Source organism: Homalodisca vitripennis, unplaced genomic scaffold (assembly GCF_021130785.1).
Source record: "Homalodisca vitripennis isolate AUS2020 unplaced genomic scaffold, UT_GWSS_2.1 ScUCBcl_14592;HRSCAF=25458, whole genome shotgun sequence".
NCBI lineage: Eukaryota > Metazoa > Arthropoda > Insecta > Hemiptera > Cicadellidae > Homalodisca > Homalodisca vitripennis.
In genome coordinates, this window is record NW_025790734.1 from 24,994 (window position 1) to 38,496 (window position 13,503).

The 13,503-nt window shown below is 30.9% G+C and overlaps 1 protein-coding gene across 2 annotated transcripts; it reads right to left on the reverse strand.

Moving 5' to 3' along the window:
- Positions 1–177: 177 nt before the first annotated feature.
- On the reverse strand, positions 178–13,488 carry LOC124375182 (tetraspanin-33-like). 2 transcript variants are annotated; one of them, XM_046833291.1, is made up of 3 exons: positions 13,343–13,488; positions 11,374–11,490; positions 178–3,199 (listed from the first exon to the last, which is right to left on the reverse strand). In XM_046833291.1, the coding sequence occupies exons 1-3, from the start codon at positions 13,370–13,372 to the stop codon at positions 3,128–3,130; spliced, it is 219 nt and encodes a 72-aa protein (XP_046689247.1). In that variant the 5' UTR covers positions 13,373–13,488; the 3' UTR covers positions 178–3,127. The 2 variants fall into 2 exon arrangements, with proteins under 2 accessions (XP_046689247.1, XP_046689248.1); XM_046833292.1 differs by lacking the exon at positions 178–3,199 and adding an exon at positions 3,323–3,367.
- Between the last annotated feature and the right edge of the window lie 15 nt (positions 13,489–13,503).

Here is a 13,503-nt window from a genome sequence, read left to right on the forward strand (position 1 = left end):
ATAACTTAAAGAAAAGATTAAAGATTTTAATTTAAAATTTACTTGATTTATGGGAATTACCTGACACTTTATATTTCAAGTGAAAATTTAGTTGTAACTAACAAAATAAATTGAGGGTGTTAAAGGGTACATGGCTTCCATCAATTATATGGGTGAAATACAACAAAACACCAAAACTGTATTAAAATATAGACGTTATTTATTCTATGCAAGTAATCATTTTTATTGTAAATATACCACATATTGGTCATTTTGTCTGATAAAAACAATCTTACAATTAACTGGACATCATTTTACATTACAATATTACATTATGTACACAGATTTAGCACATACATGAATACACCATGTTTAAACTATATATTTAAAATTGATGTTGTACTTACTAAACAATTTACTAACTCTTCAAAACAAAACAACTTAAAATAATGAGAATTATGTAAGATTCATTAATAATGTTAAGTTTCAGGAATACATAAAAATAGTTTCATAGGCTCAAAATATCTTTTAATGACCACATTCAAAATATTTCAAAAAGTCGCAAAGTAGGTTTTTGTACATTTAATGTAACTAAATAATATTTTACAGAAGTAACACTTCTTTCAATAATATAAATATTAGCATATTTTTATTTACACATCATTTGAATTCAACACTACTGTTGTTATTTAAGTTAATTATAACTTACAAAGATGCCAGAGCACTTTCAGAGTATTTTGAAGTGTCATGGATTTTATTCATATTGTGACAGTTTTACATGAATAATGGTAACCTTAAAAATATAAATGCATCTCAAAAAATCACTATATTTTGTCATAATGTTATGGCAAACACTTAGCATAAAGGAAAGTACAAACTATAAATGTTTAGTGTTACGTATTTTAGTGTTTAGTACAAATGAATGATTTACAACCAATTTTGTAAAGAATGATAAAAAAAGTACTCTTTGATTTCAGATTAAATTAATCATCTCTTTTTGTTATAAATAGGGTATAACTGGGAAATGAAGTGAAACATGTTTAAACTATGGTACTGCAAGAAACATCTTGACTTTTTCTGACCAAGTGTCACTTAGATCATATTGGCAGTTTAATGTTTTTAAGAGTAAATTTTAAAATGTTATTTTCCCCTTTACAACCCAAATATTGTTAGATGTATTATTTGTATTTAAATGAAAATTACTATTAAAATAATTTATCAAATCTTTAATGCAATTTATAAAAGGCTATGAATTCGACTCACACCTTTAGTTAACTGCAAACAAGTGTCCTAACAGCAAGCATAATAATAAAAAAGCTTTATTCAGCATAAAGATTAATTCAAATAAATATAAGATAAAGCTTACTTGACATTATAATAAAGTAGGTACTTAAATATATTAATGAAATATTAATTGTTACAGCTAAGAGAGTGCCTATTAGATAGTAAAAATGTATTACTGAATAGGTAAATTGAGTTTAATTAATTAATTATATTTACAAAGAACCAAGAACACAGTTTTTTCATGTCTTCACAGAATGTTAATCTATGAGTAAAAACTAATATTAGGTTACAGTGGGGTTTCTTGGCACTTTGTAATTATATTACATAAACATTGCAAAGTTAATGAAACACTAAAGGTAAATAAATGCAAGTAGAAAGTGATTAAACAACAACAATAATAATAATAATTAATGCATAAAATAATTGTTAGCCTATTGACAGTTTTGTGCTGAATCACCTGCGAGCATTTACTATGCAATCCGCTCTAGAGAACACTGTTAGTAAATATATATACATTTGTTTACACATCATGTAAAAAATCTACTTCCTAGAAATATATCTCTTAGAATTGAAACAGAAGAGAAGTGCAAGCCAAACATAGATAGGTAACTATAATAAAGCAAAATTAAAATGTTACAACTTCTAAATTATCCAATTTCTTATTTTTCTCATTCCGATGTTATGGAAGTAAGCAACAATAATGATAATTTTGAAATAACACTAATTAAAATATTCACTGCTGACAAAAACAATTTGGAGCTTCAAACTCAAGACACAGTTTTCTGACATAGCAAGAATCAGTTTTTTTTTAATTTTAAATCTTTACTGTGTTAACATCATACCTTTGTTTACTCATGTTAACATATATGATGAAGGTAGAGGAATAAATTTTAACTAGTAAAGAATTTGGAACATTTTTCATATCGAAAAGCCAAAGATCAACTAAAACCAGAAAACACCATGAAAGATTTAGGACAATAAGAAATAAGGAGACCAACCAGTCAACCCTAACCAGTTTAGAAATGTCAGCAGTGATGAGACGATTGTAGGCTGTTTATCTTGGAGGAAGAGGCATGCATTTTTCTTGATGTGTAATGGAGGTATGACTGGATTGAAGACCTATAACATCATACATGCCCACCCATCCATCAAGATAAGCAGTCTCATCATGCAACTTTTGTTTTAAATTATAATTTTTTTCTAGTTTGCCTCTAATTAAGCAACATATTCTTTTTTGGAAACAAAACACGGTTGTTTTGGTTACCTTTTATATGTTTAAATAAGGTTAGAAAGGCCAAAATTAAAAAAAAAAAACATTTGAACATCCCTTCTCTTCCGTTGCCCCACAGACACACTATTGTAAAATAAACAAGTAATAAAGATTGTGGTTCTATACAGTAACTGACTGAAGTTGAGTAGTAGGATGCTGAGATTCTGTATCACAATACGCAACTGGCACAGTCCGCACAGACTCGTACTATTTACAATGTTTCAGTCACAAGTCTGGTGTTAATGTTCGTGACAACACCACTTCACTGATCCACCAACTATATCTCGTCTACTGTTGAAAAAACTGTCCTGAGATTTGTATGCATAATTGAACACTTTTCATCATAGTGTAACTGATTGATAATTCAGAAAGCAATATAATGCAACAAATTTTTAAACATTAATATCCACTACAATGACAACCAATGAAACCATTAATTTTAATTTCCTTGAAAAAACTTTTGGCATAGAAATTCACTATAATATTGGAGGGAAGACGTAACAGTAGTTGCTGGTGGTAGCAGTAGTGGTGTCAGGTAGAGCAGGGAGCCTACCCCCTTGGCATGGCCTAGCCCAGGCGGTAGGCTACGATATTTCAGGAGTTCCATCGAGACTTCTGCAGCTCTATTTGACCCTCTAGTGTCTTGCCCAAATAGATCACAAAGAGCTGTAACACAATATCCATCATTGTTAAATATTCTATAATATAGTACAAGAGACAACATTTTTGCCATGGCCAAGCCCAGGCAGTAAGGTATGACATATCAGAAGTCCCATAGAAATTTCTGCAGCTCTATTTGACCCTCTAGTGTTGCCCCAAATAGATCACAAAGAGCTGCAACATAATACCCATCATTGCCAAATATTTAATTATATTAGCCCAGACATGCTATAATTCTCCAAAAGTAGATTAATAAAGAAAGACAAAACTGACTGACTATTCAAATATACATATATTTTATTCATTAATTTACTTAACTTATATCTGTGTATTTAAAGATAAACATGGTTACAAATCACAGGACAAACCCTAAAAGTCTGTTATGTGGATGTTGAAAGAGAGAATCTAAATAAAGCCAACCTTTTAAATTGCCAAATACTGAGTGACAGTAGCCCACTACCTACTACTGTGTGTGACATGAACATTGCCGCTGAGCCAAAGTTAACTATAGCCTTTTGTTGATAAAAGGAAATTGAGAATGTTCTACATTTTAACTGACACAATATAAATTTGGAAACATTTAATATAGCAGTACTGTCACTGTCATTTTAACAATAATTTCATTATTTAAGGAAATATTTATTCAAAAATTATGTTTATTAATGCCTTTGTATGACTGCAAGTATTTAAGTTGAATTGAAAACCACTTGCAATAGGCTGTTACTGTTAATCAAACTGCCTCTAACATTTTTAACTAACCAAAACTTACAGAAAACTACAATGTATCTACGCAAAAGTGAAAATCCATAAAAGTATCAAACCAACTACTATTAATTTTGAACCTGTAAAAGAAAATTAAAATAGATTGATTATGGTGTAATGTGTCAAGAAACATCTTTTACAAGTTTCTTTGAGTTGCTGTTTATAAAAGAATTTGCAATATTAGTGTTTTGCTGAATTATATGTATGCCCAATAGATGATTTATAGAATGAACAAGAAACACCTGAACACCAAAGTATAATAAATTAAACTGCAGCTAATGTTAATCACTTCCTACATCTACTTTAACAACTGGTAATTCCATCTAACACTGACAAAAAAGATATGAGTACCAATTTCAGACAAAACAAGGGATTTAAATTAAAGCTCATATATTCTATTTTGTACATCCAATACTTTACATTTTAACCCTTAAGTAAGTTTTTGTGACACTATTACTGATGCTGGGGTCTATCAGACCCCCAATTTAGTAAATTTTTTATAAACATACCAAAATATTAATGTTGGTTTAAATATTGATGTGATTATCATAATATATGTTGTATTTAATTATTGCATCACTGTTTGAATTATTTCTACCAGATTTTAAAAATTTGTGTAAAGAAGTAACAGTTTTTAATAAATTAGTTTAGAAAATGAAGATGATACAATGAAAGCTTTTTAACCTAATACAAATTTAAAGTAATACTGATCATGTATTTTAAATATGTTGTCTTTTGATTTATAATGGTACATTTCTTATTTTACATACTTAATTACCTAACTTTAGGAAACTTAAAATATGCCTTCGTTTTTTTTACAAATTATAATTAAAAGCAAAATATAAAAAGAACCCAGAAAATATATTAGTGCAGAAAATATAAACATTTAGTCCTTATTCTGTTTCAGCTAAGGGTTTCAAGTCCTCTTCAAAAATTTTTTCATGTGCTTTATCCTCGTTCGTTTACTACATTTTACACAGGAAGCAATTGTTTTTATGCTTCTGTTCCTTGGACACACTCCGCGTTTAACTTTACTTCTTTCCACATTTGCTCTGATAATGTTTCCTTCTTTTAACGGAACTTGTACAATTTTTTTTGCAGACTGCCGGATGTATTTCAGAATATAAGCAATGGCAGGTTGCCAAACTCCTTATCGTTTTACCACAGCAAATCTAATTTCCTTCCTCATCGTTATCTGAAGTAAAAATAGTCTCGTGGTTAGAAGCACTGATATGGTCCTCTTTATCATGACTGATTCCCCCCAAAAGAAAGTTATCAACTTGATTCCATATCTTTTGAGATATTGACCGATTCTGGCTTAATTTCTTCTTTTCTGAATCAATCTAAAGAAAATAGCAAATAAATTACAAAAATCTCTTTACAATGATAATTAATTACGTAGGGTTTTAACGATACTAAGAAGTTTCACAATCCGAATACTACATCTATGGCGACAGCCATGGGCGTGACCTGGCATATCATATTAACCAAATGCGCAAGTCGAATAATGCGTGTGGTTTTGTTAGGCCTAGAGGTCGAACCAAGGATATATTAAATGATACAAACCTAGAGACAATAAATTTGAAAAAGAATGATGTCTTAATCCTAATATGTGGTACAAACAATGTAGCCAGAAATGAGGCTAGCGAAGCCCTTGAGGGGTTAACTCGTACGTTAAACAAATATCAACATACAAATATTGTACTTGTGGACCTACCAAATAGGTACGATCTGAAATCATGGTCATGTGTAAATAAAGAGGTTAGGAAAACAAATATTTCTTTGGAAGAACTTTGTCGACAGCATCCAAACGTCACGCTGGTAAAAGCAAGTGAGGCAGAAAGGCATTTTAACACCCGGCAGGTTATGCACTACAACTACAGGGGGAAAGTTTGGCTAGCAGAAAAAATATCAAAAGCAATAAACAAGATGGGCAGTAATGCACAAAGCCAAGCTCTGGGCAATATGGAGCTGAGCCTTAATGAAGAGGGACTATCTGAGAAGTACACTGAACAGGGCGGTACAGAACTTCAGGGTTCTTCACTGAAGAAGCATGAAGGCATGAAGCACCCTGAACAGGGCAACGTTGAACTGCAGCAGCTCTCTTTGCTCGGCGTGGAAATGACAGAAAACTTGGAGGCCTCTACGAGAAACTACCAGGAAGCATCAACGGCCCAGACAACGTAGCAAACTTACAAACATCACCTCTTAGTATTTTACATTTAAACACCCAGTCAATTAGAAATAAATTAAACTTAATAAACTTATTTTTGAATGATTTTTATTGTGACATTTTCATGGTGAATGAACATTGGCTGTTTGACAAGGAAGTTCTTTGTATGTTCCAAATAATTTTATTTGGGCTAATTACTTTACTAGGAATAATCTATCTAAAAGAGGTGGTGGATGTTCTATTTATATTAAGCCAGAGATTGAATTTAAAACAATCGGTTTAAGACCTTTTTGTGTAACGGGCCTTTTTGAGGTAGCAGGTATTCTCTTGCCTAAACTTAAGTTAATAACTGTCACTCTATATCGTACGCCAAACTCTAATGTACCACAGTTTTTAAATATTCTTGATTTATTTTTATTACTTTTACATGACAAATACAATAATTTACAGTATATAATTTCTTCAGACTTCAATATTAATGTATGACAAAATAAACCAGAAGTGGAGTGGTTTTTAAATATTTTAAGATCACATAACATGCATTTGTTAAACAATGAGTCAACTAGGGGCGAGGCTTGCCTAGACAACATTGTAACTTCAATCAGTAGAAATAAAACTAGTTGTAATGTTATAGAACCACATTTATCTGATCATTCTGGTGTATTTGCTTAATTTTTCAACGTGTATGTATGTAAAAATAAGGCTAAATTTGAAAAACAATTTATTAGAGATATGAGTGATAGAGCAATTTGTAATTTTAAATATGACTTACTTTAAACAAACTGGAGTATTTTAAACTGTTTTAATGATGTAGAACACGCCTTTGATTATTTGATGGAGTTGTTGACGATTTCTTTTGAGAAAAATTGTAAAGTTAAAGATGTTAAGGTGAAGGATAAGCAAAAGAAGGTAAAATTAAAATGGCTCACACCTGAGCTGAAACAAATCAATGAGTACAAATTAGCCCTCTACGATAGAGATGTAAAATTAGCAAAGGTACAGCCCAGGAACCAGACTACAAAAAAGATTACACAAGAGGAAAAAGATTGTATAAAATATGAATAGATCAAGCCAAACGGTTGGAGAATGAATGTTACATAGCAAACTCTAGCAATAAGTGTAAAGCTGCTTGGGAGATAATTAAAAAAGAGTCTAATTCAACAACCCAGAGTTCAGAGTGTATTATAGATTCTAGTACCTTTAATGATTATTTTGTTAATATTGTAAGTAGTTTAAATCTTAATAAGAGTAAAAGTGTTCCTGATAATAAAGCTTTAAACCTAGTTAATAAGTATATTATACATAAAAATATTGATACAAACCTAACTTTTAATTGGCATGAGATTAAAGCAGAAGTTTTAAACTGTGCCTATAGATTAAGTAATTCAAGTAGTGTAGATATATATGTATTCTCCAATAAAACCATAAAAAATGTTATTGAAGGAATAGTAACACCTCTTACATAATTATTTAATGAGATGTTGGAGCAAGGGATTTTTCCCAAGGCACTAAAGCTAACTAGAGTGTGTCCAATATTCAAGAAAGGGGACAAATCAAATCCCTCAAGTTACCGCCCTATACTTGGTAAAATATTTGAATTAAACATTAAACAGCAACTTCATTTTTACTTTGTCCAAAATAATGTATACTGTCAAGAACAATTTGGGTTTATTCCAGGGGGAAGTACAATCAAAGCAGTAGAGACTGTAATTGATAATATTCTAATGAGTTTTGAAGAGCGTATGACAACATCTGCTATGTTAATTGACTTAACTAAAGCCTTTGATTGTATAGATCACAAAATTTTAGTGGATAAGTTCCACAGTTATGGAATTAGAAATAATGAGCTTAATTTGTTAAGGTCATATCTGAATGACAGAAAACAGATGGTTGTACAATGTAATGATAAATCTAGCTTTAAGAATATTACCAGAGGTGTGCCTCAAGGCTCGATCTTAGGTCCTTTTTTATTTGTAATGGCAGTCAATGATTTCTCATTCAATGTGACATGTAAGTCAGTGTTATATGCTGACGATACTACTCTGATTAACAGCACAAAATATTTAGATGAATTAATGGACAAAGAAAATCAAACATTAAAAATGGCATTAGAATGGTTTGAAGCAAAACTCACTTGTTGTAAATAGTAATAAGACGGAGAAAATAGTTTTTTCTTTAAACAATCTATTATTAGAAGAGAGTATTTCAACTGCTACGTTATTAGGTATTTGTTTGGACAGTAAGTTGGATTGGGCCTATCATATTGATTACCTTTGTAAAAAACTATCTAGAATAGTTTATCTTCTAAGAAAGTTAAGAAATTATGTATCTACTGAAACATTGTTATTAGTTTATAATGCCATTTCTCAATCGCAATTAAGATATGTTGTAACTTAATGGGGAAACAGTACTAGTGCACAAAGAGCATTCATATGGCAAAAAAAGCGGTAAGGACAATAAAAAGTTTATCAGACAGAGAAACTTGTGTTCCTCTATTTAGAGAGTATAAAATTATGACACTGCCAAATCTTTATATTTACTGTTGTTTAGTAAGTGTAAAAGAAGTCTTCCGCAGCTTTACAATTAGGGAACAAGTACATGGGTATGATACGAGGAGGAAGTATTTTTTAGATCTTCCTTAAGTAAGATTAGAAAAAAATAGAGGTAGCCATATTTTTATGAAAATTAAACTGTTTAACAAATTACCACAAAATGCATGGATTGTACCTTTAAACAATTTTAAGAGAGTATTAGAGAACTGGTTGAAGAATAATGTTTATTACTCAGTCTCAGATTTCTTAGGCAGCGATATGTTTATGCTTTTAAAATTAACTTTTGTTGTGTGTCCCATTGATTTGTTACATTATAAACCGTAATTGTTTGTTTGTATTTGTTTTATTTATTCGTGATATAGTATGTGTTTTATTTATTAATTCATCTGTATATACATAAATGAATAAGCTAACTTTGTCTATCGCTGTACTTCAGCTTAATGACAATAAAATATTTCTGATTTCTGATTACCCCATGGCATTTTGAACCCTCTTTTCACTGCAGCTGAATGACTGATGAAAAACAGATCACACATGAGTCAAGTTGGAACTACTGAGAAGCACAGCATTGCAAGCTAACCCCCTCTGGTTGTTGTTTCTAGATTTACCAAAGTAGGGGTCTGAAAACAACCCACACCAGTACTCAAGGGTTAAGCAAATGTTTACAATTTCTGATGTTTTTAAACCTTTTGTCTTGTTAAAACTTACAGCATAAGGAATATCGACTGATCCTTGTAGAAATTGAACCCGGGAACTACTGTACCAAATGCTCAGAGGTATTCTCTGTTTTTTAAGGTTTCACTGCAACTATCTCAAGGGCCAAGGTTTCCAAACATTGTATGGCTTTTTTTGTATAATCAAAACTATTTAGAGGTTACCTGCTGAGTGCTTCCTCACGTAGCAATTCCGTACCTCGGATGGACTCAAAGAATTAGCGATATGTCAGTATTGCTGTATTAATGTCAGAAATATGATTTGTGCGTTTTAGTATAATGAGGCAGGTGTTTAGTTTTTTGCATAGCAAGTCCACATGTCTAGTCCATGATGTCATCATCAACTATTATTCCTACACATTTTGCTACATGTGTCATTTCCACATCAGGTAGACCAGAAACTTCATTTTTTCCCTCTCCCAAAACCCAGTTGGTTTGCTACTGACAACTAAGTAACTTTAATGGCAATATTGATAGGTCATGTCCTTACTATACTGCATATTTTAAATTTAAAAGTACTGGACAAGATATTCTGGTATGTCATTTAAGAATAATATAAATAGCACAAGATCTTAGAACAGATCCTTGATGTACTCCTCTTTCTAATGGTAGGGATTGCATCTAATAGTTTCTACTGTACTATTTTCTATATGAGATATTCTACTATGGTACCAGATGTATCATTGTAAAGCTTGGACATCTAGCTTAATTAATTTATTAATAATGTAAAAAGATTACAATTACAGTAAACTTCCGCTGATATGGCACGGTTAGGACTTGCCGGATTATTGGATGTATATTTGAGAAATAATGTAGACAATACATGTTTTTATTATTCAAATATAACCTTCAGATAGTCCTCGTTAAATGTGGATCTATAAGAAACTATTTTTTTAAGTAGTCTATTTACAGTGTCCCCCTGTCCACCACAAACGGAAAAAAACATTGTTGCGTATTTAATTAATGATCTGTTGTGCTGTTCACGAAAACATTACTTTTTAAAAGTGGTGTGGCGGATTACCAGCATGCCGAACTACAGGAAGCCAGATTACTGTAATAATTTTAATATTAATGTTATTGCAAGAAACTAATCTTGTACACTTATACATTTAAAGCAATGTATTTCAACACTGAACAAAAGTTTATTATTTGACACAACCCAGGCTTGCAATGGTATATCTCGTACTATAGTTGACTCCTCCCAGTCAAATACCTCTTAAACCACTTAGCAATATCTCCTGTCCCAAGATATTTTAGTTTATTGAGGATACTGTTGCGTCACAGAGAATCAAACGCCTTGCTGAAGTCAAGCAACATGTTAAGTCACAAGTTATCCTTTTTCAAAATTGTCAATAAAAAAAATCATTCAGCTAGTTCTATCATTACAGTAACCGTTGATTTATCCTTTAGGAATCCGTGTTGTCTGTCTGTCAGTAGGTACTTTCTCTACAGCTCCAACGTAAAGAATAGAATTATTTCCTCAAAGAACCACGTATGAACACCACAACTTTCTAGTTCACACTGAAAATACAAGTATCAATCTTCAGCTCAATTAGTCAAAATATTGTCACTAGTGCTCTGAGGCAAACAACCACCTACATAGACCATCTGGTATGGGGTGCCTGTATATAGGAGCACAACTATTAGGAACTATGGTGACAGCGGTGGCCATCTACAAATCTGCCATCTTGGACTTCAGTAGGATTTTTCAAATTGGGAGGGGGTCGTGTGGTATATAATTTTGAACTGTTTCATTCTCGCACTTACGGACACCTCATAACAAATGTCATTATGATTTCTTGCTCTGTTTTCCGTATTTAGTTGTGTATCCACACTTTTTATATTGGTACTTGTATTAATAGATAGCTGCGTACATGTTTGTCAGATAAAGTTTTGTTTCTAAATGAAAGTGAAAGTTTTGACACTAATGTTTTTGATATAATTAATTCAATCATTCCATTCATTGAGTATCAGACTGACCTGAGAGAGGGCCACGCCCAGTGCGATGCCTGCTATGGTGTAGAGGTTTCTCTCCGCCCAGGATCGCACCACCTCGATACAACCACTCGTCCATACCTTCTTGCTGGCTTCCGCTACCTGTTATACCAGGAGGAAATATATGTTCAAATACTACCAAAAAATATAGTTATGGTTACAGTACAAATACTTGTTTACAGCAGTTGAAACTAATCTAAACTATTACCATATTATAATCTGTTTCTGTTTTTCTGTTCTATAACAAATTTATTACTGTATTATACATATGAAAAAGTTCCAAAAAGAATGGTGAATAAAAAGTACATGATTTGACCTGGATCTCTCATTTCCCAAGTGAGGATGCTAACACAGTTATTTACTATAATGTTTTTTATATAATTGTTATTAAACATTTGTCAACAATTATAAATTACAAACAACTGTCAACTTAACTATAAATTTTATACTTAAAATTATATTAAAAATATTTAACAAATACTAAATTAAAATGTACAGGGTCTTCATTTTATCTATGCCACCATTGGTATTTCATAAATTTATTTTGCCCTCATACATTCAAATATATTATATGGCATCTCCTTATATGGAGCTACTTCTAATTTTAATTTAAATAAAATGTTATTACTTCAAAAAATCAATTAAAATAATTCTTGGTTTAGGTTATAGAGATTCTATAAAGAATAAATTTAAAGACCTCAGGATTATGACATTATACGTTCTTTATATATTTTAAACTATAATATATATTAAGGAACACCAGCCTGTATCTCAGTGGAAAATTGAGGTTAATGTTATAATAAAAAATGCCAAAAAGAGGTACAAACTGGGCAACACAACTCATATTTTTTTGAGAAGATAGTGAGGTACACCAGTCTGAAGTTGTATATAATGCTACAAATATAATTGAAATCTATAGAGCCAATTAAAAAAATTACAAGTGATTTAAACAATGTACGGATTATATTCTCACCTTACTCGAAAACAGAATTTGAGGAATTGTTTACTAGGTAATATATGTGAGTAACAGTTATTTGTAAGTTTCTGTATGGTTTCCTTATTGTATTACATTATAGTGATATTTATTTTAGTTTATAAGTATGTGTTACATTGTTTAAGTCTTAGTTGGATTGTATAGTATTCTTATTCAGATACTATTTACTATACATTGTATAAGATGATGAATAAAGCAATTTCTCATTCTGATAAATAACTAAATTTACAAAACATATGGGGACTTCCAACTACTTTTTAAAAATAGTTTAGAATTTCAAACTCAGCCTATGGCGGCCAACTTTGGAATTTTTTATGGAACACCCAATATTGTTTTGCAAATATGTATAGAAAATAACATTTTAAAAACACTTTTATTCATAGCAATTGTTTTAACTTACTCGTTTAGGAGCAACTAAAGCAGCAAGTTTAAGTTTAAGTTTTAAAAATAACACGTTTCAATATGTTTAAGAACCATTGTATGAGTAATTTAAACATAATAAAAAAGCAAATGAGATTATTGTTAAGCAGATTATTAGTACCAAGTGTGTAGTCTTCAGTAATAAAATTTGAGTGTAATTAATGAATTTACAAGAGTATAAAAAGTGAATGCTACAAAATAATGCCACCATAGTAAAACAACCAAGTCAGGTAGTATGGGGATGAATATTTTGTAACCATTGCAGATAAAGTATTAAAAATTTACTCGTTAATAACTGTAAATGATAGATATTCTATTTTTTCATTCAAATATTTTATTTTTCATCATATCGGTAACAGCCCATGAGGAATCACTTCTAAACTAGTAAGTTCAATTGGAAATTGCCCAGAGTAAAAAACGTTTCGAAATACTGTTTTATGTCAAAATTTGAAAATATTTTCAAATTTTTTAGTTATCAGCCAATAAAAATAATTTTTACATCTTGCAAATAAACTTTTTAAATGTCATATATTCACTTACGGAAGACTCTTGTACTCCATAGCCACACATGATATTCACCAGTCCACTCTGCAAAAACAAATTATTGTTAATATCTATGATTACCAATACGTAATACAAACTAGGTTTTAAATTTAACTTATTGCTGGCGACGAAAAACTTCAGCGCCTGACAATAGGTTT